The 26,338-nt window shown below is 42.2% G+C and overlaps 4 protein-coding genes across 4 annotated transcripts; 2 read left to right on the top strand and 2 right to left on the bottom strand.

Moving 5' to 3' along the window:
- Positions 1-13: 13 nt before the first annotated feature.
- Positions 14-2,874, bottom strand: LOC107303826 (peroxidase 51-like). Its single transcript, XM_015834718.2, has 4 exons — positions 2,240-2,874; positions 1,940-2,140; positions 1,622-1,787; positions 14-612 (listed from the first exon to the last, which is right to left on the bottom strand). The coding sequence occupies exons 1-4, from the start codon at positions 2,456-2,458 to the stop codon at positions 215-217; spliced, it is 984 nt and encodes a 327-aa protein (XP_015690204.2). The 5' UTR covers positions 2,459-2,874; the 3' UTR covers positions 14-214.
- A 5,078-nt stretch (positions 2,875-7,952) lies between these two features.
- Positions 7,953-9,507, bottom strand: LOC102708699 (peroxidase 51-like). The gene is made up of 4 exons (XM_006650572.3): positions 9,283-9,507; positions 8,976-9,170; positions 8,717-8,882; positions 7,953-8,618 (listed from the first exon to the last, which is right to left on the bottom strand). The coding sequence occupies exons 1-4, from the start codon at positions 9,490-9,492 to the stop codon at positions 8,212-8,214; spliced, it is 978 nt and encodes a 325-aa protein (XP_006650635.3). The 5' UTR covers positions 9,493-9,507; the 3' UTR covers positions 7,953-8,211.
- Positions 9,508-17,148: 7,641 nt separating this feature from the next.
- LOC102722847 lies at positions 17,149-18,903 on the top strand. Its single transcript, XM_040522498.1, has 3 exons — positions 17,149-17,325; positions 17,742-17,878; positions 17,981-18,903. Exons 2-3 carry the CDS (start codon positions 17,792-17,794, stop codon positions 18,587-18,589), a joined length of 696 nt encoding a protein of 231 aa, XP_040378432.1. The 5' UTR covers positions 17,149-17,325; positions 17,742-17,791; the 3' UTR covers positions 18,590-18,903.
- Positions 18,904-19,811: 908 nt separating this feature from the next.
- Positions 19,812-25,900, top strand: CKA2 (casein kinase II subunit alpha-2). The gene is made up of 10 exons (XM_006650571.3): positions 19,812-20,176; positions 21,636-21,765; positions 22,464-22,658; positions 23,332-23,489; positions 23,906-23,996; positions 24,113-24,178; positions 24,738-24,820; positions 24,907-24,970; positions 25,050-25,118; positions 25,614-25,900. Exons 1-10 carry the CDS (start codon positions 19,935-19,937, stop codon positions 25,671-25,673), a joined length of 1,158 nt encoding a protein of 385 aa, XP_006650634.2. The 5' UTR covers positions 19,812-19,934; the 3' UTR covers positions 25,674-25,900.
- Positions 25,901-26,338: the final 438 nt, after the last annotated feature.

Here is a 26,338-nt window from a genome sequence, read left to right as displayed (position 1 = left end):
AATACATTTAGCCTAGGTAATTAATTTCACCACTATCAAATTCTCATATAACCTTCTGATCGACTGATTAAAACTTGTGCTCTAAAAAGCTACTATAGTAGTATATATTTTTCTTTCAGAAACTCAAGCGCTGCAGGCTGCAGCTAACTATGAACAGTTGGGAGATCCGCACGCGCCGCCGCCCCTTCCTCGTATACCGACCATGTCGGTGTCGTCAGTTGAGCACCGCGCAGTCGCGGCGGATGTTCCCCTGCGACGGGTCGGTCTTGACGCCGACGCGGCCGAGGTTGGTCATGGCGGCGACGAAGGCCAGCTCGAAGTCGGAGCTGTTGGCCGCCCAGGCGTCGACGGTGGGGCGCGACCGGTCGTCGGAGTAGAGCACCTGGTCGGAGGTGAAGAGGCCCATCCCCTTCTGCAGGTTGACGAAGTACTGGTTGTCGAAGGCGTGCGGCGTCACCGGGTCGAGCTCCAGCGCGATGTTCGGGTCCACGCCGGCGGGGCACGCCGCCTGCAGCTGCGACGCGTACCCGGCGTCCATCGTTGGGTCCACCGCCGCCGGCTGGATCCGGCTCGCGAATGTGCCGCAGTGCGCGAACCCCACCGTGTGCGCCGCTGCAGATTATATAAAAAAAAACAGTTTTTTTTAGTGTTTCCGTCAGAATTCTGCACAGATCTTCAGAAGCGTGGACAAAATACTGTATGATCTCACAGCTACTGGCCACTAGCTATGAATCTTGTGAAGTTATGATCCATCCTTCCAAGGTGGACATGGGACACGGGGTCAGACAAACACATGCAGTTTTCCCATACCTGTTGATTCCTATTTTGGCCTGTGCTACTACGAAAAAACGGAAGAATTACAGTCCTACTAGATCAGTAACAATGAACTAAAAGAAGGTTAGAACGTTCATCATTGATGATATGAAGATATAAAACTACCAAAAACACTGAGCAAAGTGGACGGCTAGTTGGCAGGACGACAGTTCATGCGTTTTCAAGAGAACCCTGAATTTGCTTCTCTTCTATTCCGCCGCTCGTTCTACTACGTGGCACCGATCTCAGAGGTTTTCCTTTTCCTGTTTTGCCAGCTCATTTGGCTGGCCCATAGTTTACACAGTTTGCTGATTAAAAAAATGGTCGAAATTAAGGAGCAGGACGCTCCCTCAGCAGCAACCTGCCATCAGGGTTTCTGGTACCACTCTACAATAATACAAGGCTGACCCTTTTTCACGTGCAAGCAACGGCATCCAGACAGTCTCCACATTGACTCCTCTTAGATCTAGTTTAAGTACTAGCACCGAATAATCAGCTAGCTACAGCGTCACTCGTCCAATGTTTTCGCTCACTATGATGAAGTTGTTTACTCAAATAATCTGCTACAACGATTAAACATTTTGTACTGTCCAGGAATTCTCCTGAGCCCACACAAAATTCTGCCTTTAATTGCACAGTTGAGCGTTGGATTTGGGGCCCTTTGCTTCAAAGATAATGAAATAAATCACATGGAATACTAGTTTTTGTACTTTGCGTTCCACTAGCTAGTACAGTGAACAGCAGCTAAAGTGGAGTAAATTATTTTTGGACAGCGGTTACTGTTGATAACTGTTTAATTATTGCTTACCGGATAAAGCTATCATGTCGGTCTGGGACAGGTTGTTCGCGGCGAACAGCGACGTCAACTGGTCCAGGTTGAACGACGGCGGCGGCAGCTTCCCGTCGACGCTGGTCGCCGTCGAGCTCAGCCCGTCCAGCCTGCCGAGCTCCACTGCATACGACGGTCCGCCAGCCTACGCGAGCCATCACCCCAAAAAAAACAGAGCTTTTTCAATGTGGCTTTACAAGGGGGATCTTCCGAAAGCTCGGAAACTTTCCAGGATCTCGACGGAAAGGAGCCTGATTTGTCGAGGATTTGTGTGTGTGTCAGGTTGTGTGCACGTACCAGCGCAATGACGTCTCGGGTGGCCATGACCAGGATGTCCGCGCAGGAGACCTGGTTGGTGCACTGCGGCACGGCGTCGACGGCCGCCTTGGCCTTGATCACCGTGTCGAAGCCGTCGCCGGCGAGGGAGAGGTTGTTCGGGTGGTCCTTCTCCGCCGTGTTGTTCCCCGACGACACCACGATCACCGACGCGTCGCAGCCCTGCAGCCACATTCACACCAGATTCTCCTGAGCTCAAGTGAACAAATCGCTGAGGGAATCTAACCGATGGGGCTCTGTGTCAGTGTTCAGCCAGCGAACCTCGACGAAGCAGTCGTGGAAGAAGAGGCGGACGGTGGCGCCGACGGTGACGGGCGTCTCCTGCACCTTCTTGGACACCGCGGCGCGCACGATGCTCTCCACGTCGGGGCACACGGCGGCGTAGTAGTCCTGCCGGAGCTGCGCCGCGCAGCGCGTCACACCGTACCCGGCGACCGCGAGCGCCAAGAACGCCACCAGAATCCTAACCCCGCCGCCCATCCCGTCCCAGCCGCTCACCCACCCAATCTCCGGCGCGGCGGCGGCAGCAGCAGCAGCAGCAGTAGAAGAAGAAGAAGCCGGAGACGACGAGGACGCCGCGGAGCGTGCGCGAGTTGGGGCGCGAGGCTGAGTCACCTGAGTGTCTGGTAGCGTAGTTATTATGGTCGAGTGATGTAGAAGCCAAGTCTCCTCGGAGTGTGGGGTGGATTGACTCGCCGCGGTGGTTAGCGTGGCGGCGCGCGCCGCACCGAGATGCGTGCGTGCGGTGGATGCACGCCGATCATGTCACGGCGAGGCGAGGCGAGGGGAGAGGGGGATCTAGAAGCGACGTGCAGGCCCCCGCCCCACGTCGCCACATGCGCGTGTTCTATCCGGGGGCGGCTTGGCTTCGGCTCACGGCTCGCGCGCGTTGCCAACATGCGTAACAGCGGCCGCCCCCCGCCCCCACATGGCGCGGTTGGTGCGCAGCTGCATATGCTCCGCGCATTGAAAACTTCCGGCTCGGGCAGGCGGCAGCAACGCCGGCACGAGTAGCGGGGATCTTAATTGCAGCGAGTTTAGTAAAATTCTGTACGTGATTTGAGCCATTTCGTGTAGATTTTTTTTAAGTGAATTTAGGCTACTGTTAGTGCGTTGGAACTGATCTGGGTGAAACTTGGTTTAAAATTCAGGAGTTTAGAAGCACTTGAATTTAGGAGCAGAGGGAGAGGGTAGATGCACATGTGATGAGCTGGGTGATGAAGGCACATGTATCACGCAACGTATGTATGGGTGCCGGCACCGGTCAAAGCAAAGGCACGTTGAAGTTTCGTGCACAACTGTACACTCGATATATAGCCGATGCGAAGCTCGACGCAGCGGATGGTAGCTTCTGTTTCGTTTCGTTCTGCTCTGCCCTGCCCTGCCCCTCTGGAAAGGCAAATGCGGCCAAGAATGGTGAGTTGTTTGTTCTTCATGCATGTGTCCCGGAGCAGGTTTGTTACGGTTGTATTATTGGCAACGGCGAGCACCAGCTACTCTAAACACGTACTACTACCGTCGTTTAAGATTCTAGATGGCAACAAGTGCTGTTAGACATCCGAAAAGGAGGCATGTATTATTGGTGTCATGGCGCGTGCTCCTCAACACTCATCAGCGCTTCAATCACCTCAAAGAGTTGCTCTGTTTCTTCCTACTGGCAGCTTATCAGCTATCACAATGTCACCACTCGATCGGCAGCAACCGTTGGCCAGTAGTACTCCAGTTAAATAATAGAGTTTTTTTTTTACTTTTCTTGAAAAAATATCCCGGGATACCATATTTTTCAGCATAAAAATTTAGTATTTTAAGATAAATATATCTTAAGTTACTAAAAATTTTACCTAATTTTTTGGTGTCTCGAGATACTTCTCAAGCACGGTAAAATAAACCAGTTAAATATATTTATCAGCTCGATTTGCACTCTTCGGGGAACATGATGTTCAAATTAGGGGTTGTTTAGTTCCCAAAAATTTTCACCCAAAAATATCACATCGAATCTTTGAACACATAAATAGAATATTAAACGTAGACAAAATGAAAAACTAATTGTACAATTATGTGAGAAATCGTGAGACGAATTTTTGAGCCTAATTAGTACGTGATTAGCCATAAGTGCTACAGTAACCAACATGCGCTAATGATGAATTAATTAGGCTCAAAAGATTTTGTCTCGCGGTTTCCAGGCAAAATCTAAAATTTGTTTTGTAATTATATTATGTTTAATACTTCAAATGTGTGTTTAAAGTTTTGACGTGATGTTTTTATAAAATTTTTTTACGATCTAAACAAGGCCTTAGCCGAGTGATCCACACAGTATAGATTTAAAAGACCTTTGATGTAGCTGCCAAATGGCGAGAAAGATTGACATGACATCCTTTTGATATCCGAGAGCGACGTCAAACATGCTAATCCGCTCCCCGCGCCCCCACGGCTCAATGCTTTCCAGGCCGTTTTCTTTCTCCATCATGTCAGCATATTATCAAGTTGTTGTTTTTCCTTCTGCAAATCTCCCAACTGTACATGGGCCGGCCAACGGTTTTACAAACGGGCCTTTTTTTCATCGTGACATCAAGAGCCCTGACAAATAGACAAAGAAATCCATATCTCTATTATCAAAAGAAAACGACGTGCAAAATGAAATACTCCTGCTCATGAGCAGGAGAGCAGCAACAGTTTCGGCAGTTGATCAATTAGGAAACTCAAGTTGCTCAAACTGAAGTAGACAGCTTACACATCACGGATTCTGATCGTTGCAGCGATGTGGCCGGCCGTGGAAGTTATCCAGCACGGGACGAGATAATGAAAACAATGAAACGGAGCGAGGCGACTTCGACGGTTCGGTTGGGACGTCAATTCCCTCCTGGATTGTTAAGCTGCAGGAGGGGGCGTAGCAAAGCACCGTATATTCGGGTATTCGCGTGGGCGGCTTCAGAAATTTGTTGCCATGGTGGACTTGGAGGAGTTGGACGGGGAGCGCCATGTCTGACACGGCACTAACGATTTGTCTTTCACTTTTTCTGAGACGCGCGTGCGTCGTTTACTCGAGAAAGATCACATCTTTTTTGCAACGTAAAACCGTCGCCTAGATGTATTGCCCGTTGCTAGTGTCGCCATGCGTTTGTCCGAAAACTGTCGTGGTGGTTCTGCATTTTTTTTTTGTTTTTGTTTTTGGTCTTTTGGAGCTATGTTTATTTGTTGAAGCAGCAGGTTTTTTTCTTTTTTTTTTTTGAGAAAGAGGGTTGAGACCCTCCCATCTCTATCTATTAGAAATGTCCAGAATTACAGATTTTGACAAACAGCAAAAGAAAGGAAAAAAAAGAAGGGAAAAAGAAAAACAATACTCTGTTTTTTTTTTCAGCTGGCGAGGATGCCATCGCATCCCCGTAGCTGCAGAGAATAACCGGGCAACTTCAGAGCAACCTTCTCGGCCTAAAATGACAAAGCACCAAAACTAACAGCCTGAAACTGCCAAATGTCTGGCCATTGTACCAGCTTGGCAAAACACAAAAACTGACAATGATTCTTCAGCCTTCGTCTAGCTAAGGGGCTGTTTAGTTCTCAAAATTTTTTCTCAAAAACATCACATCAAATCTTTGGACATCTAAATGAAGCATTAAATATATATAAACATTAAAACTAATTACACAGTTACGAAGGAAATAGTGAGACGAATCTTTTGAGTCTAATTAGGACGTGATTAGCCATAAGTGCTACAGTAACCAACATGTGCTAATGACGGATTAATTAGATTCAAAAGATTCATCTCGCGGTTTCCAGGCGGAATCTGAATTTTGTTTTCTAATTAGACTAAGTTTAATACTTTAAATGTGTGTTTAAAATTTTGATATGATGTTTTTGCAAAAAAAATTTTGCAAGCTAAACAACCCCTAACAAAAGGAATCATCTGACACACTTACTGGGGCATATCCAACAACTCATCGCAATTTGGTCCATTGTATCTTTATTTACATGGTCATTAAAAAGATCCCTCCTTCATCTATCTTAGAACATTTTTTAGTGTACTCCAAATTTATTTTTGACCATTCATTATACATTTCATTTCTTACTTCAACGGAGGTAAGACCTCATAATAAGAAAACCTTCTGCATGCCACTACAAACATCACTTTGGATATGCTGGTAACTATTAACATGATTTCATGTACTATCTTTTAAATTTTAAATTTTAAATTATGAACTAAAAAACCTTATTTATACTAAAGAAATAATTACATACCGTTTTTCTTAATCATATTTAAAAATTATCACAAACTCTGATGTTAAAATTTTAAATTTGACAACAGCTCAAATTCGGATATGCAAAAATAAATGATTTGTAATTTAAAACTATATTATAAATGCTGAAGAACCCATATATATTTGAAACATATTTATTTGAATATCCAGATTATAAGTTCAGCAATTCAAATTGACATGCAAAACCATTAATAATAAGCTGAATGTTGTGAAATTTATTGTCCTTAATGTCATCCATGCATAATTAATTTTAGGAAGGAATTAGCATACATGCATTGTTACTTTCCATCCCTACTTTTTTTCCCTCATTAATTAAGACATACAAATACATTTTTTGATGTAAAAATGATAGCAACAACCATGGCTACGATTTACTAGTGCTCTTGCCCTACGAAGGTAGGATGAAGCACCTTAAAAGCGCTCATCTGTTTGTACTCTAAAATATTATCCATATCACACTCAACCATGTTTTATTAATTTATGTTAAATTGTTAACTACTCATTTTTCATTCAGCATATACTACTTAAGAGAGAGTTTTTTATCCATATTGGAATTTTGTATCCCTATTTGGAGTGAGGAAACTCAAGTTGTCTCATCATGTGAACGAAACTGACATTTTTTAGTTCCTTTCGTTCAACCCCTCTTATAGAGATTATCTTTTGTGAGAATGCGACCTCTCGCTGTTAACTTGACAAACTTTTATTTTCAGAGGTAATTTAAACACGGTTGTGTAACTTTGCAGTTTCAGAGCTGTATAGAAAGATTTAGCAGAAAAGGCACCATTCTTTGCCAAGTTGTCCTCTTAACTGTTTAACTTCCACTTAGAACAAATATCTTTCAAATTTCTCCAGTTAGACAATTTTTCACCAATCAAATCCCTTCTGAACTTAATTTCCTGATAGTTACATTGTATAAATTCTCAAAATGATCTGTATTAAAGCGGAAGACTTTGGGGGTCGTTGTTTGATCTGTAGCGATTTTATTATACTATATCAGCCGTACGATAGTATGTGCAGTATAAGTTTATAGGTGTAAATTAGAACTATAATATATAACAATGGGATACATTTATGTATCATATATAATGTTAAAATAAATGAATTGCTAAATATATATTATAAAAGTTTCAAATAAAATATTTAGTATACTTATAAAAATATATAGATCTATTAAAATTTTGCTGCCGCTATCGCTGCTATAATGTATCGTAACCGTGCCCTTGATTTGTATTATGAAATTAACTAGACTTGCAGCGGTAATCATGCAAGTAAGTCACTGACAAGACTACAGGAGTAGCTGACTAGCAGAAGAGTTGAACTTGGTTTTCACCATGACGAAATTGTACCGCGTCTTATGTCGACTTCTTAAACCAATAATTGATCTGTAGATTGGCGAATTCCAGACGCACCAATAATTTATCAGAAATATCAGCACGGAGAATATGGTGATTGCACAAGAATTCGTCAGACTCAGAGCCTCAGAGGATGCTGCTTGAGATTGAGAATAGTAAGGAATCCATCACTAACTGCCCTGCAGTTCCATCCAAGCAACTGTTCTAGATTTATTATATTATCACACATCAAAAACTGTTTTTGTTGACACCGTAGTATATATTTATTTAGGGCGTCTTCGGTTTGGAGAAATTCTGCGGGAATTTTAGAGAAATTGAACTGTTTTCTCTGAAATTTTTGTAAAATTCCTATGATCCGAAGAAGCCCTTGATATTTCATTGAATCCAAATTGGGTGCAGAAAAGACATACTTAACACAACGAATTAGACAAGACCGATCGGTCGATCGATGTACAAACAGAAAACTGGCAAACCCAACGAATCACTAAACCATACTCCTCCTTTGGAATGAACGTATATATATATACGTCATACGTGTCAACGTACACATTTTCAGTTCATCGTGTGTACGTACACGTGCACCATCGGCATGCAGAGCTTCAAATGGTAGTCGTACGTCCATTTCTCAATTGAAGACGTCACACTGCTTGCGGATGTTGCCCTTGCCGCCGGACTTGACCCCGAGGCGGCCGAGCTTGACGATGGCGTCGGCGAAGGCCTTGTAGAAGTCCGGCGTGCTGGCCGCCAGCGAGTCCACCATGGGCCGCGTGCGGTTGTCGGTGTAGAGCAGCTCGTCGGAGGCGAGCAGGCCGCCGCCGTCCTGCAGGTTCCGGTAGTACTGGTTGTCGAACAGCGCCGGCGTGGCCTGGTCCATGAGCACCAGGTTGTCCTGCCCGCCGTCGGGGCACTTCCCCTTGAGGAACGCCGCGTACTTGGGGTTCAGCGTCGGGTCCGTCGGCTGCGACGGCGGGTCGTACCGGTACAGCCGGTCCGAGAACTTGCTGCAGTGAGCCAGCCCGACGCTGTGCGCCGCTGCATGCATCGATCGGTCACGCACGTTGAGCCGTCGTCGGCCGGCCGTCGAAACATTTCAAGGTGAGATGTGTGTCAGCTAAAGTTTTCCGTCTTGCCTGAGAGAGCGACCATGTCGGACATGTTGAGGCCGTTGGCTTTGAAGATGGCGACGAGCTGGGTGAGGGTGTGGTTCGGCTGCGGCAGCTTGCCGGCGACGTTGCTGGCGCTGGAGCGCATGCCGTCCAGCCTGCCCAGCTCCACCGGGAAGAAGGGCCCGCCACTCTGCACGAATGTCGCAGCGTGCGTGCCCAGTTTTAGCATAGTGATAGTGCAGTGGTGCAACTATAGTGGTTGTGTTATGTGGCACGTAAGTACCAGGGCGATGGCGTCGCGCGCCGCGATGGCGAGCACGTCGGCGCAGGAGACCTGGCCGGGGCACTGGGCCTCAACGGCGGCCTTGGCGCTCCTCACCGTCTCGAACCCCTCGAACGCCAGGGAGAGGTTGTCGGGGGCGTCCCTCTCCGCCGTGTTCCCCGGCGTCGACTGGATCAGCACCGAGCCGTCGCAACCCTGCACGCCACGCCGCGCCACGCCAACACACACACGTCAATCGATCGCCATGGCTGCCATCAAGACCGCCAACTAAACAAGGTGATCATCAGTGTCGGCGTGGTTTCTGTACATCGACGAAGCAGTCGTGGAAGAAGAGGCGGACGGTGGAGCCGATGGTCCGGATGGTGGCCTGCATCTTGTCCTTCACGACGCCGAGCACGATGCTCTCGACGTCGGGGCAGGTGCTGTTGTAGTAGTCCTTGCTCAGGTCCGACGCGCCGAGCTGCGCCACGGCGGCGGCGACGAGCAGCGCCATCCACCACGACGACGGCCTCGCCATCTCGTTGAATCGATAGTTGGGATAGGCTGCGGGAAGAACTCGTTTCACGGGACATATATATTTGATGCATCACCTCGTTTTTAGCGTTATTGATGAAAAAATCAAACGACATATTTATAAATAAAAAATAATTTATGAATAAAATTCTTATATACACGTTCGTATCTATCTAAAAGCCAAAACCGAAAAAATAAAACTCGGTGAAAAAAACTTAAAATCATTTCAAATTTAATGTTAAAATTTTAAATTTTGGGTTATCACCCTAACCCCAACCCAAAAGATGAGTTATGTGCAAGATTTTGTCGCAGTGTGGAAAGAGGAGAAAATTAGAGAGGAGAAAGTTGACATTATTGAACCATCGAGAGCTATGTTATTGTTGTATTTGTACGTGTGTTTTTGTCCACTCTTAGACTGATTCTACCATGCATATAGATGCTTCTTGAGGAATTTTATTTATCCTTGATGGAAAGAACGTTGAATGATCGGTTGGTGCTCATGTCATCGACTGAATTTGTGCAATAACTGATCAATTTCTTGTCATCCAGTGTGGCCCTCTGCCGAAGTTGCTTGATGCTCACACCTCACACACTTCTGGACAGTCTGAGAATAGCGATGTTTTCACTGCTTTATGTCAAAATGGGAATTAATTGGACATTATGGTGTTCTAAATTGCAACCTGATTTATAGATATCATGTTTATGTCGCTAGCGCGCCGATTTCTTTTTTATGACTAAATCTACTGAAAATCCGATTTATCGAGTAAACATATTGAACACAACGTATTTATTTTGAAAATATTCACCGAAGGAGATTGATGCAATTATCAGATGCAGGATTCCACCTATAATTTTGACTACCGAAACCGTGGGCATTGTAGTACGATTGTCCCCGATAATGACAGAGAAATCACACAAATTTGAATTCAAAAAATTGAACCATACCATCACAGTTTGGGTGGTCAAACCACATAATATTATGCGATTACCATGGCTTCTTTAACAGTGACAATAATCAATTCATCTGAGACAATAATCACGGTGGTTTTTTGAATATCAATAATTGATGTTTTGGTATGAAAATGCATGATATATTGCTATATATCAACACATAAATTTTGATTCCCCCCAATATTTTTCTTAAAAAAAATTAAATTCTCAAGATATTTTCACAATGAAACCGTAGCAAAACGTTATTGTACCCCGATGGGTTGACCCACAATCATAATTATCACGACAATAATCGCATAAATGAAACATATCAAACGTAGGACTTAAACCGGATGTGAAAGTAATTTGTATCAGATATATGTGTTGTCGCAATAAGGATACATACACGTTGTTGGCTGTTTGCATGTAAAATAATACACACAGAGAACAAATGAGGGCTAGTCACTGTAACACCAAAGTTTAACATTTGTAAAATCTTTGTACAGAGTTTTATCTATGGCTATCAAATTAATATTCAATGGTAATTATGGTCAGTTTTGAAATGCACGTCCTTTTCATCACCCAGCTAGCAAGATGATAGTGTTGTTATGATAGACTAACACATTAGTCCACTGTCACATGACTGTCATCAAGAGGCTTAACTGCAATTTTTTCTATCGTTAAAATGGTGTCAGAAAGAAACATCTTTCAAATCTATTGCAGGGGCATAAACTATAAGATGCTTCCTGTGAGATTGTAATGATCCATGATGCTTCTGCTGGGTTGGCTTCATGGTCGTTCGGGCGTTATTTTGACCCAATCCTGTAATAGCTTTTTTCTACATGAACAAAGCAACTATCCTGATCGAGAGGCAGCTACGTGGCTTTGCTATAGTATCTGTCCAACTGAGACGTACTAACTACCGGTACCACGGCCCGGTTCTCTGGATGTTAATAGCAAGAACAATTTTATCATGCTTAAAAAGGTACCAAGAGATACCACTATTTTCTATGTAAAATTTGGTATCTCCTGATACCTTAGGTACTAAAGATATCAAATTTTATATAGAAAAAAGTGATACCTTATAGTATCTCCTCAAGGATGGGAAAATAACTTTAATAGCAAGTATGATAGGAGACTATATGGTTGTGCTGAGAAAGGCTATAAAGATTCTTATAACCAACTTGTTGGTTATATTATTAGTCATGCTCTAAGTAACCGGCACAAAAATATAACAATAAATTAATAATTAATTATTAAGTATACAAATTTGTAAGTGGATTCTTATGATTCTTAGAAACTTTCCTATATAAGATTTTTTTTTAAAAAAATGTATCGTTTAACTGTTCGGAAAGCATGTAAAGAAACAAACACACTCGAAAAATGAGAGAATCTAGTCTAATTACCAATTCGGAAGAACGCGGCAGTGTAAGGTCTTACCTTGTTCTTATAGGATGGCTAATTGAACACATAAGTTAATTAACTCAGTTTTATGGCGCCATTTGATGATTACGTACATATTAAGCGTAGTAAATTACAAGGTGTTTAGATAATAAAATGATATATTTGCCCAGTTGTCCAACAACGATGACACGCCACGCGTGAACTGTTTGATAAATGATCACTCCCGAGAAAATAAATGAACAAATGTTACGTAGCCAAGTCAGCTTCGAGAGAGAGTTTCTTTTACGTAAGAAAAAAACGTGGCGACTTGAGGAAATATTCCAAGATTTCCTATGCATCGTCCGTGTACTATCATCCGCTTAACATATCCATGAAATAGTTTTTAATTAGTAAGCTCTCTTTCGTTTTGAGCTGTAAAGCACTTTATGTTTAATGAGAAACAAAGCCGCTATCTTTTCACTTATACTTATAACGGAATAACATATAATGGAATAACATATAAGACTTAAATTTTAGAATCTCTGTTATAGTTATTTTTAATATTTACCTTTAGATCATAAAAAACATGTATATAATAATTTTATTTATAAATTATTTTTTAATATTTACTTTTAGATCACTAATAAAATATATGTTTATTTTAAACAAAAAGTTGATGCCGCACGTAACCACTCAAACACAGCAAGATTTGAAATGCTAAACATTTTTAAAAGCCCAGTAGTCCATGGCCTAAACTTGGTGGGCAAGTCAATCAAGTTATAGTCCCAAAAAGTCCAGCCTTGGTGATGGCCCGGTCCAACCATTTAGGCCCAGCTATATTTTTATATTCAGCAACTCGGTAAAGGGCAGTGCAAAATTTTCCCATTTCATCACAGTTGATAATTGCCGGGAAATCCAGCCAAAGCCTGTTCCACTTTCGTGTGACCACCGTGCAGTCAATGCGTACGGTTCACCTAATTACAAGAGACTAAATTCTGTCTAACCACTTGCGCATTCAGGATCGAGCGTCATTTTCAGAAGAATGATATTCGATCGAAAACACACAGCAGGGGTGAATTTCTGCATTCTGAAGTCTGACATGAAAGATCAGTCACTGCTTGAATCTGTCCACATACTGTAAACAAGCATAGCACCTGAACCATTCTCAGCAAACTTCAAGCTTAGCATTTGCATTTCTGTGTAGGGATCAGATCTCCAAGCTAAGTGGTGTCGAGATCGCATTGGCTTAGTATCTCCAACCAAGAGGTATCACTATTTTCTACGTAAAATTTAATATTTCTTATTATCTTAGATACTACAAGGTATTAAATTTTACATAGAAAACACTGATACCTCATGATACCTGGAAAAAATGCTCTTTCAGCAAAATTCAAGCTCAGCATTTGCATTTCTGTGTATGCTCTTTCAGCATTTACAGTCGAAATCGCATTGGCTTTGGGCCCCATGTTCTTGTGTGTATGTGCTACGTTGCTATTCATAAAGCAGCAGCAGCAGCAGCTGCTTGTGGGGTACTAACTCTCTCTTTTTTTTCCTGATCAAAGCGAACGCCTCATCGACAACGAGTCATCCGCTGCAACCGGTGCTGTGCTTTGCGAGGGCTACAAGACGCATGTTTCGTGGTGCTTTTGCTGGCTTGGATAGCTTTAAGGTTGCAGTATATTCCCTTTTGAACACTGCATATTTACTGTGTCACTGTACATATGGATCACTTTCTTTGGTTCTTTTTTTTTCTTTGACATGGATATAGATCATGTAGGCCTCCTCACTAATCCAAAATGTGTTTTCGGTTTGACTAATACTGGTTTTAATTTATCATAAGAGCAAGTTTGATAAATGATGGTGAGGTTGGAGTGGTGATATTAGATTCTCCTTTATTCAAGATTGATTATTGAAATTAAACTGGAACATATGCAGAAGAAAAATAACATCACTAATTTTTCTCTTTCCCTCTCCTATGAATGTGGTTGCTTTAAGGAACATTCTGAGGTCAAGAAAGGGGTTCTTGCTGTGCTTTACTGGAAAGACAAGGAACAACAGAATTGTGGATTGGGAAAAAGGGATAGGAGAATAACAAGCTAACAAGTGACCATTTCATTGCACTGACTCGTGGAGGGGATATATAATAGAACACCAAGAACTCTGTCAGTGTAACATCATGCCATCAGGCTTATCACTCAAGAAGAATAATCTGTCAGTAATTAAGTTATTACTTATTATTCTTATCCTGGCGCCTGGCCATCTCCATGATGATCCCTAACGGCATGAGCATGATAGCCTCGGCACAAGGCACAAGTGGAATGTTAGGGTTTTTCATGGCATGATGAGGCCAGTGAGCTGCAGGTAGAGTGGAGCTCATGGAAGGCAGGCCTGGTGATTGTTTAGTACAACCAAGGAATTAGGTCACTGGATTCAATGTGCTTTTGTTGGAAAGTTCAGCACTGAATTTAAGTAGCTATAGGTTTAGCTTGTGGATTGCTGCCAAGCATGCATCGCCTCTCATCATTCCTCCCATTTCACCGCCGTATCAAACGGAAACTACTGTCAGAATTTTATCCAAAGCTCCAAACCAATCCTAATCTACTCTGAATGTGATTAAACTGTTCCCAGCTGATGAACTGGCTGGATACACTGCATGGAGGCTGACCCGAATGAAGTATAGTTGTAATAGTAGTTCTACTGAGTTGTTCAGTGCATCTTTGCCCGGTGGCCATGATGCACACCGAGCTCAGCAGAGTTAGGCCGCGTTCGGCGCTGCCGTAAGATAACTAAGCCCTCTCTCTTTTTCACGCGCATGTTTTTCAAACTATTAAACGGTGTATTTTTTGAAAAAATTTTCTATAGAAAAGTTGTTGTATAAAACCATATTAATCTATTTCATATTTTTTAATAATTAATAATTAATTAATCATGTTAGTACGTTATCCGCGTCGCACAGCATACTACCGAACGTGGCCTTAGCATTGGTGCTGGCTGTTTACTTGCCAAAGTGGTTACTTGTTTTAACAGAGAGGGTGCTTGTAGGGATAGGAGGACAAGAGGGACAGAGGCTTTCTCCCCTTTCCACAAACTTTCTGCTGTTTTGCTCCTTTTGATTCCTTCTTTAAGCTTGTCAACCTTCCATTTTTTTCTTTCAATAGTGTTTCGGGCACGATCTCAAACTTCTAGGGCGGCAAGGAGATTCCTCGACGAGGACTAGTGAGGCTATAGTACTGACTATGCATAGGGCTACAAAGGTTCAAAGACAGGATGTATTCCGACGAAATGTTTCAGTCAAAGCTGTGTCTGCGTACTTGAAGCCATGGATCCTCTATGGCTGTGATAATGGAGAATGTTCTTGCCCTCACATGAATCATGCGTTTTGAGCACAGATCCATCCCACAGGCCACAGCATGTTTAATCCTTTATCTAACTTCTTTGAATTCTATGGTATTTAATCACGCAAGAATTTTAAACACGATGGATGCATCTAACTTGTAAAAATACTAGTGTTACTTACAAATATTAATTGCTGGTTTTTTTTACCGACCTTGAGATATTATCCGTCGAGCCATTGGTGAGTCCCCTTGAGTACATTTGTCTCATAGCTGGTCTCGAACTCCTCAAATCATGGCCATTTGGCTGAGGCATTGGGAACTTTGGAAGCCACACAAAATGTCCTAGAGTGAGGCGGCGCTGTGGATCCGTGCTGGCTGGCCCAGTAAACCGGGCCCATGGGCTGGTGATGTTACACTAGGCCCATTGAGGCTGCGGGTCCCGCCACCCTGACCCGAGTGCACCTCTCGCTTGCGGCAGCGCGTGCGCCGTTGTCGGCCGCCTCTAAACCCTCGGCTCCATCACAATTCACACGCGCCTCAGCGCCGTTGGAAAGGCGACGCCGACGCCGACGCCGACGCCGGCTGCGATTCAACTTTCAACTGCCTCCAGCTCTACCAGAAATCTACCGACATAAACAAGGGATCCATCTGCAAACAACTCAGTTTCATCTAGGGCCAAGGTGTTCTTTGCAGGTCGTGGGGGAAGAAATGCTGTGTGGTTTCTGGAGCTTGATCATCATCTCAGTGTCAATTTGAGCTAGCCAAATTGATGATGTATTCACCACCGTATTCACCAGGGATTTGTTTAGTTGCTTCACTGAATCTTACATGGCCATGCATGACAGCATTTCAGGTTTCAGCTCTTCTTTTCTTGTAAGCGCACTTGTAGGGGTTAGTGGTAGCTAAACTTGCCCTACATGGCCTGTGGAGTGACATGATGGTTGAAGCTGAAAAGGCACTTTTTGTTAGTCTGGTAACACACAATTTGTCTGGCTCAAAACAACTTTGCTTTGTGCTAATGTCACTAGCTCTTCCAATTGGCTTAAGATTAGGAATGTACCTCAGGTGTGAGGACTGTGGAGCAATGGCAGAATGGCTAGCTGCTGGACCACTTCCTTGGCCCCCATGAAGCACTTGTGCATGATAATGACCACTGAATGGTCCATGGAAAAATTGTACACCCACTTACTAGTCATGGAGCCACACTTGTTACAGAAGTGTTTCTTTCACCATCATGAGCAATTCTTGATCAACTTTAAAGCAGTCAAATGCAGGTCCATTAAGACCTAACAGAGCAATCAGAATCCAGTAGTAGTGGCATGCATTGGAGAAAAGTTGTTCATTCTGCCAAGTGCCAATGCATGTCTGATTAGTATTCCTTTAAAAATGAAATATACCTACTAATCAGTACTGATATTTCTCCTGTGGCAAGTACTACCTGCAAGAACATGGCCACTAATATGCATGACTTTATAACCGTGTGTATAACAGAGCTACAGAGCTCTCCCTGCTGTACCTACAAAGCTTATTACTTTGAAATTAAAACAGGGTGTAAATGGTGGAAAAGGACTGTCCGGTAGAAAATGATTTAAAGGCTGTGTTGCCGGCTTGTATATGTGTCTGTATAGTACGTACATTTCAAAAGAAGTTCAATGAAGTATGGTTGTCATCTAAAAGCAATGTTACTGTCCATTTGGCTCCAAAAGCTTGGATTCATCACACACACTCTTCTTCATCTATGACTAATCTTTTACTGACCATGCTTACAGTATTACAGTTACTACATGATTATACAAGTGACACATGTAATACGGGTGGTTAGTTTCTTAATCCATGTCATGTCCCTTTGCTTCCTTTCTTTCCCACCTGCTGCTCAGCTGCAAGAACATTGCACAGTACTCCATTGTTTGGCATGCCTACAAGGGGACTAATTAAAATACAACTGTGAAAGGAATCTTACATCATTCATGTCTTGTCTCCTTAAACCTTTTTCAGAGATAGGGATGGAGGTATGAACTAGGAAGGCGATGGTCTGTTGGTGTGTGTATAAAAGGGAAAGCCTGTGGCCTTTGGAAGCATACAATGATCAGAAACTGAGAGCGAGAGGAGAGAACCAAGAAGTAGTTAGAGCTCAGTAGGAAACAGTTTTGGAGTCACTTCTCTGACATAAACTGATAGAGCATTTATAGGTGAGAAATGGGCGCTCATTCCTTCATCTTATTTGCTCATCAATTTTCAATACTCTTTTCAATCATTCTTGAGCTTTGCAGTGGAGTTTGCTATGATGTTGGTCTTTTTTCAGTCTTTCCCTACATGATATGCGAGCATGCTCTGAACTTAACTTATTTCCGTGATACAGTTATTCTTCTTCCTTTCTTTTCTTAAGAGAACCAACACAGATTCTAGCCGAACTGTTGCTATTCACTTCCATTTCTTTTTATTCAACCAAATGTACCACTAGTATTACATTCTTCGATTCTTTTCTTCTCCCAATACTCCTTTCCCTGAAGTTGCATTGTACCAAAGATTCAGTTCAGTTCTTATTTTTATTTATATATTACAATTAGGAAACTTAGAGAAAAGGCTCATCAGCTACTTCATGCAGGTCCAGACGTCCAGTGAAAAAACAGAGTAAGAAACACATCTTCTTTCAGAATGCCGATGGAACAAGTCTTCCAGCACTACGACAAAGACACCCTAAAGATGGCCATGCTGAAGCATGAAGAGACTTTCAGACAGCAGGTGATATATCAAAAAGCTTCGATCTTTCCAAAGTTTGAATCTGATCATCTTAAGAAACAATGAACAATGTATTTACTAAGTTTCTTGGTTTTGAATTTGCAGGTTCATGAGCTCCATCGTCTGTACAGAATTCAGAAACTTCTGATGAGAGACCTGAAGAGGGAGCTCAGGAGCCAAAGCAAACTGTCAACCTCCCCAAACGGGTTCGCCGAGTACAGCAGGGCCGCGCTGGACGCCATGCGCTCCTACCAGCAATGCTACGGCGCGGCCGCTCGCGGCGACGGCGCCGTCCACCACGCGGCAGCGGCGGCGCGCGCAGCGCTGAGCCTCGACGTGGTCCTGCCGACGGTCGAGTACGCCCAGAGCCCCGAGGAGGACGCGGAGGAGACCGACGACGACGACGACGAGGCGGCGGCGGAGCTGGAGCTCACGCTCGCCGTGGGCAGCGCCACCGCCAAGAAGAGGTACAGCGGCAACGAGCACTCCCCGGGGCAGAGCTTCTCGTCGTCGTCGACGGAGTCCGACGTGCTCGTCACTGGCGTCCGGGAGTGGCAGACGCACGGCGGCGCGACCGCGGACGCGTCCTCGCCGCCGTACCGCCACAAGCGGAGGCCGGCGGCGGCGTTCGACGTAGTGCAAGTCGACGACGGCGGCGTGCAGCAGCCAACACCGCCGCTGCTGTTCCACTGGCTCAGCCTCCGGATGGCATGAGACGAGACGAAGGAGAAGCAATCGGTGCATGCATAGACTTGTCTCATGGCCGGGCGGCGTAAGCCAGCCTGCTGCTGGCTTGTCGTCGTCGAGCCGTTGTACCATGTGTTTTTTGCTTTTGCTTCCAACTTGGTGATGGAAATCAAGTCTAGAAAAATAAGTTAACTTGTAGCCGAGGAGAACGAAGAGGAAGCATCTACTTTCCAAAAGAGAAGGAGAAATGAGAATGTAGTAGCAGCATTTCATATGAAGTTTTTATGGCTAGCTCCCGGGCCCTGTTCTTTTCAGACAGAGTATTGATTATGAATTATAACGGCACACTTTTTAAACAGATGGACGCTGTGTTGTAGAAAAATATTGAAAACAATTTTTAACTTTTAGTTTTTAATTTAGTCTTTTATACCTTTAGATATGACTATTATGGAATCAGGTAATCCAGACAATCTAAAAATCTCATGAAAATAACAATAAAAACTATCTTGCTACAAGAATATCGGCTTTAGGTTTTGTCAGAGGAGCTCTGTGGTTGTTGTCGTGAGCTTGAGATAGAAGAAATTAACAAGGAGGAGATATGTAAAAAGAGATGAGTCGTTAGCACATGTTAATTGATTATTAATTATCATGAACTTGAAAAATATATTACCATGATTTCCTGAATCAAATTTTCTAACTTTTTTAAAAAATACATCATTTAGTAGTTTAAAAAACATTTTTATAGGAAATGTGGGACTTTCTTGCCCTATATCATTCTCTCGAATGCACCCTTAGATATCTTAGACGCTCACTCTATAATTCAAGACTAGGTGGCTATAAAATATAGAAAATAAACTTAGTAATAAGATGAAAAACCACAACTTCCATATATTCTCGCAAGTTATTTTTCAAGAATTTAAGCTCCCAAAGTAGACCTTAAACTTGCTCGTTACCTTTTCAACTGTAAACAAGAAAAAGTTTACCATTATGACCAAACTTCAAATACAGGCTATTTGTAGTATTAGCTTTTTATTTCCTTCTAAGAAGGTCAATAAAGTTGATGTATAAGTAGGCATCGGTGAAAAAATCGAAAGACATGTCACAAATCGGAACACGCATGCGCGAACGGAGCTTCCCAACCCAGAAGGCGTAATCAACTGGAAGGCGTCTTCGCTGGGCGTTCGGGCCCACGCAAGGGAGCAATCCACCTGTCAGTGACCAAAAGCCAGCAGATTCCAGAGTCGCCGTCCCCACGCCGCCTCTATCTCCACGCGAAATCAAACAAGCCCCGCAAGATTCGCCCACACCCCTGCCCCTCCCCCTCCCCCACCTCCCGAAACCCTAGCCCGACCTCGCCGCCGGCGATGGCCGCATGACCGATGCGCCCCCAAGGATTCGGCCGCCCCTACCCAGCGTCGCCGTGCCCGCCGCAGCAGCTGCAGCCGTTCTCGTAGCCGCCCTCGCGTCCTCCTTCCTCGCCCTGCTGCCCCGGCCGCGCGCCCCGGTCGCCGCGGGATCCAGGGTCGCCATGTCGAAGGCGAGGGTCTACGCCGACGTCAACGTGCTGCGCCCCAAGGAGTACTGGGACTACGAGGCGCTCACCGTTCAATGGGGGTAAGGAGCATCCGCTGACGTCACGTCACGCGCCTTGTCCTGAGCTCGTGATCGGGCGGCCGTAGCTTGCATTCTCGAGCTTATGCCTGCGATCCGTAGTCGGTACGCCTCTGTATGTGGTGGGTTTGCTTGTTGGATTAGGTGGGACTGTTGGGTTATGGGAGGGTTTGCTTGGACGCTTATGCCCATGGATTTTTGGTTTTGTTTAGGGGCCTTGGAAATTTATTGTGGCTTGAAGGTTAGATTGTATTGCTTGAGCCTGTTTTTATTAGGATGGGCTTTATTGAGTCATCTAAAATGCACAGGTTCACATGGGTTTAAACTGAAGGCTGCCTTGTATCGGGGACATGTTTAATTGAATGGCGGAAGAAACTACTATGAATTTGCATGATTATGATTTTAGGTTTGGAACCAATCTTACTTATTTTTCTGAATTGACAGCAAATGTTTGATTCTGAATGGCACGCTATGGTTATTATCTATTCGTTGGGGGATAAAATGTCAAGTTAAGTAAGGCTTACGAAATTAGGAATGCTTATGTTTATCTATTGGACCAAAGTATTTTTTGAGTTGGCGATGGGTTCTGATGCTTCTTTTGCATCATCAGATAAGTATAGCATAGCTTGGTAGCATAGTGCTTTTGTCCTAGTCTTTTCTAGCATTGAACATTCATCAAGTTCTGTACTTCTATGCTATCTCAATTGTATCATCGTGTTTTCCTTTATCCACCCTTGAATATCTACCTGAAAGCAACCAATGAAATCAAATATAGTTTTGTTCCCACCTATATGATGGCAACATGCTGAGTATACTCGTTCCATGTCATCCTACCTTTTTTTCCCACCTACATGATGGCAATTGGTGCCAAACAACTCAATACACATAACACTGCTCTTACCAATCCACCTTTTTTTCCCTATAGAAGCTATGGTCCTAGTCCTAGTATACTCGTTCCATGTCATCCTACCTAGAAACTAGTTGACAGTTGATTGAGCCTTGGTCAGAGTGTGCTCGTTTAATTTTGATACTCCATAAAGTGCACCGCTTTTCTTGCCTGGGTTAAGGCTTAAGAGCTCAATTTGGCTCTGTTACGATTTGTGTTTCCTGTAGATGTATTCCTTATCTGTGGCGAATAGTTAAATAAGTTGTATTGTGATAAAAAAGAAGAGATGTACAGCTCATTGATTGGTGCCCTTTTGTCTGATTGAACTTTATGAGAAACTATATAGAAAGCAGTGGTGTTTTTTAAGACCTGATGATGTTAGATACTTGAGAAGAAATGAGCTCTTGTTTGATGTTTTCAACCATCATCTGTTCAGTTACACACCAACACTAAGCATTACCATCTATATCCATCTTCTGGCCAATTTAATTCATTTTACCTCAAGGTGTGGTACCTGGCAGTATGCTATGACCTGTACAATACCTTACCAACTATTTTGATATTCATCTTTAACAGTGAGCAGGATGACTATGAAGTTGTCAGGAAAGTTGGAAGAGGTAAATATAGTGAAGTCTTTGAAGGCATCAATGTTAACAATAATGAGAAATGCATCATTAAGATACTCAAGCCTGTTAAGAAAAAGAAGGTATTTGATTGATCTCATTTGCAGTTATTTTTTAACTTTTTCCTTGAGCATTTTTTTAGATGTCTTCTACTGGTTTCATGTGAATTAGAGACCCTTTCCTATATAGTGGGAACCACATTTTCGTTTGTAGAAAAACTAAAGTTTCCAGTTAGTGATCTGCATAAAACACATTTCATCTATTCCATACCGACATACTTCTCTTTTTCATCATATAATTGGATTAGAACTAATTATGCAATACTTGAAAGACTGAAACCTAGAAAACCTAGAATCAGATGCATCGCCAGAGCAGTAGAGTGCCACATTCTTCCTCAGTACCCACAACGAGCTTAGCTTTGTGTTTTATCTATTTGAGCCACTGAGCATCTCTTTTGTCAGCTCAGGATTTGTGTCCTGCCATTATGTAAGCATATATGCCATGTTTGAAAAAGAATATTGGATGCTTGACATGCCGCGTCTAAAATTTCCCTGTTTAGAGCTTCACTATGGACAGAATATTTTCCTGCTAGCTCTGCATCGACAAAAATCTGGATGTATTTTCTAGCTTAGATCAGTCCAATTGCATTGTGGATGCTCTTTCTAAGTATTACCTATTTATCTAGTTTTGAAGATGTCATCATGTCATGATTCACACTTTGAAGGAAACATGAAACTATGAGTGTTGAAGCTCTTAGCCTACCTTTTATATGTTTGAACAGATCAAAAGGGAGATCAAAATACTTCAGAATCTTTGCGGAGGTCCAAATATTGTGAAGCTGCTTGATATTGTCAGAGATCAACATTCTAAGACGCCAAGCTTGATTTTTGAATATGTCAACAATACAGACTTCAAAGTGTTGTACCCCACTTTGACAGATTATGATATCCGCTACTACATATATGAGCTACTCAAGGTCTTTATTGAGTCTTTCATTGTCATTCCTATTTATTTTAATCTATATTCAGTAAAACACCCTTTTCTCTGTATCTGTAAAATGCTGTATTTTCCTATAGAAATTGTTTTGCAATTATTTTTCTATTTTGTTAGGATCCAACTAAACACACTGTAATATATCCTAGATAAATATCATCATTATCAGTACTTGCAAGTTGCGACAAATCTTTATTTTTTTCATATATGAACTCTAATATTTCATTTTCACATGCCTTAAAACTAGTCCTATGGCATTTGCACAATTTCAAGCAGTTTATGAATCAACTTCTCTTTTGAGTTTTAGTTATAGTAGTAACTTGCAGTTATAATTCTTAAATTGCATAAAAGCTTTAATTCTTTATGACCTGGGATTTTGAAGAAAATCACCATTTTATGAAGTTCTAATAAATTCAGAACAATGTTGGTGTTGAGAATTCGGCCATCTATAGGCTTCATAATATATGTGCTATGTTGTATATATTTGAATTCTTCCTATCCATGGTGATAAATTGTTAGTAGACAGTTCTTTGTAGTATCGATGTTCTAAGACAAGAACAGAAGCATCATTTGCGCTTAATCCTGTGGTTTTTAAGTTTGTTTAATGAATCTAGTTGATTTTCTTTGCAACATTATCCTTTTGTTTATGGTCCCAGGCATTAGACTACTGCCATTCACAAGGCATTATGCATCGAGATGTCAAGCCCCACAATGTTATGATAGATCATGAGCTCCGAAAACTTCGATTGATAGATTGGGGCCTGGCTGAGTTCTACCATCCAGGGAAGGAATATAATGTTCGTGTTGCTTCAAGGTTGGTGTAGTTACAAACAAATCTCTTGTTTGGAAATTATTTTTCTTGCTTCGTTATTGAATTGAATAGCACCTTTATAATCTCTGTTTTGCATTTTGTTTTGTAACTTGGCTCTAGAAGTAACACATGAACTGAGAAATTACATGGTTACTGCTTGAAGTCTGAACTGCATAGTGGCCTTTTTGAAACATTAAAGTTAAGCAATGAAGTTGTTGAGCTTGAAACAACTAAGTGTACTTATGAAGAAAGGCAATAAAACAGATACCATTCATACCATCACTATCCCTTTACTATTTAGCATTATATCGCGGGAGTACATCATGCAATTATTGCTTGCTAATGTGTCAACCTCACATGCTCCATGTCCATTCTCCCTCGGTACCTGAGTTAAGCATATGTTCTCTAATTTTGTTTAGGTATTTCAAGGGGCCTGAGCTTCTTGTTGATTTGCAAGATTATGATTATTCTTTGGACATGTGGAGCCTTGGTTGCATGTTTGCTGGGATGGTATGTACAGCTGTAAAAGATATATCATCTTTCTAGGTCAATGTCTGGATATATAATGTACTATGATATTGATAATAAGTTGATGTCTGAACTCAGTTACTTGTATGCTATTGCAGATATTCCGCAAGGAGCCATTCTTCTATGGTCATGATAACCATGATCAGCTTGTGAAGATTGCAAAGGTAGGTCACAGTTTGATTCTGGGCTCTCACATGTCTCGTGGGAAAAAATGGTTTGTTATGCCTGGTAAATGTGATTAACCGACTTGTGGTTTGAGCTGGTTGGTTAAGTGTTATGCTGTTTCTGCTCCTTTTAGCTTAGTACTCTTCTGTTACTTTGATATATAAGCAGTGGTTTCTTCAAAATAAATGATGTTTATTTGAAACTTAGTGATTTTTGAAGACTTCATCTATTGCTCTTGAGCTCTTACTAGGATGGTTTTTTGGCATCTAAGATGTTTTGAGCATCCAATGATGCCTCCAGTGTGTTGACTCGCTTGTCTTCAGCCCATAGCTAAGTGTTTATCCAACATTATATTAATTGATATCACACTAATGCTGATGGCATACTGTACTCTTATATTAATGAACATTAGTGCATGTACGTTTTGTTATTGCTCTGTTTTATTTGTTTATGTAAATGTTTATTTTGGAATTGGAATAAAACATATTGGTGACATGTTATTGACTCTGTGGGCTGTGGCATGGCATCTAATTCCTTTATTTTCTCCATTATTCTCAGGTACTTGGAACAGAAGCACTGAATTCTTACTTGAACAAGTACCATATTGAGCTTGATCCTCAGCTTGAAGCTCTTGTGGGGAGGTAAATTGCCATGCTCTGAGATGTTGAATTTGAATCCATTTTCACTGAAGATTCATATTATAATACTTGCGTGTATACATGTGCAGGCATAGTAGAAAACCATGGTCAAAATTCATTAACGCGGACAACCAACATCTAGTATCTCCTGAGGTTTGTTAGTGACTTTTACTGTTTCCAAATCAACCGTAAGCTTTCTTTGCTTAACAACAGGCTTTCACATATATTGTAGGCTGTAGATTTTCTTGATAAACTTCTACGCTATGATCACCAAGATAGGCTCACTGCACGTGAAGCTATGGTAAGTCAAAACAACTATAGATAATTTTTGTTACACAAAGAAGATAATAACTATGTTTGACCGGATATATCCTGATGTAACAGTTTTGACTGTTCACTGACACTGAGATTGTTTGTTTCTTACTGAGTTCTTTAGTATAAATTCTCCATTTTAGCCATAAGAATTACATCAATGATGCTGTAATGTTTGTTCTTTCGTCTGCCCATCACAACTTCAATTTTATGCGTATTCTCTTTCACTGCTTGCTCCTGCACTGGTATGTTAACCAGAAAAAATAGTTGGCAAGCTATGCATTTTGGTACACTTCAACCCAATATAATTTGGGGAGTGATGCATTTGGCATAGATAGAACCCTTCAATTCTCTACCACATTGGCTTTTATATGCAATGAACAAATTTTCAACTTCACATATATCTTCCAGTTTTGGAGAAATAAATTATCACCGATTACTCTTGGACTTGCCAAACTAATGCTGGACGCATGGATACTTGTAGGCACATCCGTACTTCCTTCAAGTGAGAGCTGCAGAGAATAGCAGAGCACGACCGCAATAATCTTTTGCACCTGGTAAAATGCTACTGCTCTTAATACTAGCAACATGATCCACGACTGAGTTACTACTTTTCAGTTGAATGTGTGGACGATCGTGGAAGAGCTTGTAGCCGTGTATTTGTAAACTGTAATTCACTCCGATGGTTTGCGTTTGATGAATGATGCACATAATTATTTCTGTAAGGGTGTTAACAATGTTTAAAATGCAACATTACTTGTGACTGCATGAGCCTTATTAAGCTTATCTAGGATTTTATAATGAAGTTCGAAGTGCTTGGATGGGCTCGTTTAAAATTATCTGTACGACGTATAGCCAAAACTGATCAGTCGATACATAATCGAGCCGTCAATAAGCCGGCGACTCTAATTGGCCGTAAGTAGGTCATAAGATATACAATTGGGACTTAAATGGGCCATCCATGATATGGAATGCCCAAATGTAAGAAAACGAGCCATGGCCCATAATAATATTTGTAGTAAGCTATCGTATCATCGTAACATAAGTGAATACTATATTTGCTTCTTGTACTGCGTATCTTTATAAATCAATTCAATTTTCTAAGTATGATATTTTTGTTTTTGTTTTTAAGATGAATGATTTTTTAACTTAAATTTGTTTTTCAATATCCTATTGCAACGCGCTGTCATTTAGCTAGTAAGTAGAAAA

The sequence above is a fragment of the Oryza brachyantha genome, chromosome 3 (genome assembly GCF_000231095.2).
Source record: "Oryza brachyantha chromosome 3, ObraRS2, whole genome shotgun sequence".
Classification (NCBI taxonomy): domain Eukaryota; kingdom Viridiplantae; phylum Streptophyta; class Magnoliopsida; order Poales; family Poaceae; genus Oryza; species Oryza brachyantha.
This window is presented reverse-complemented; position numbering and strand designations above follow the sequence as displayed.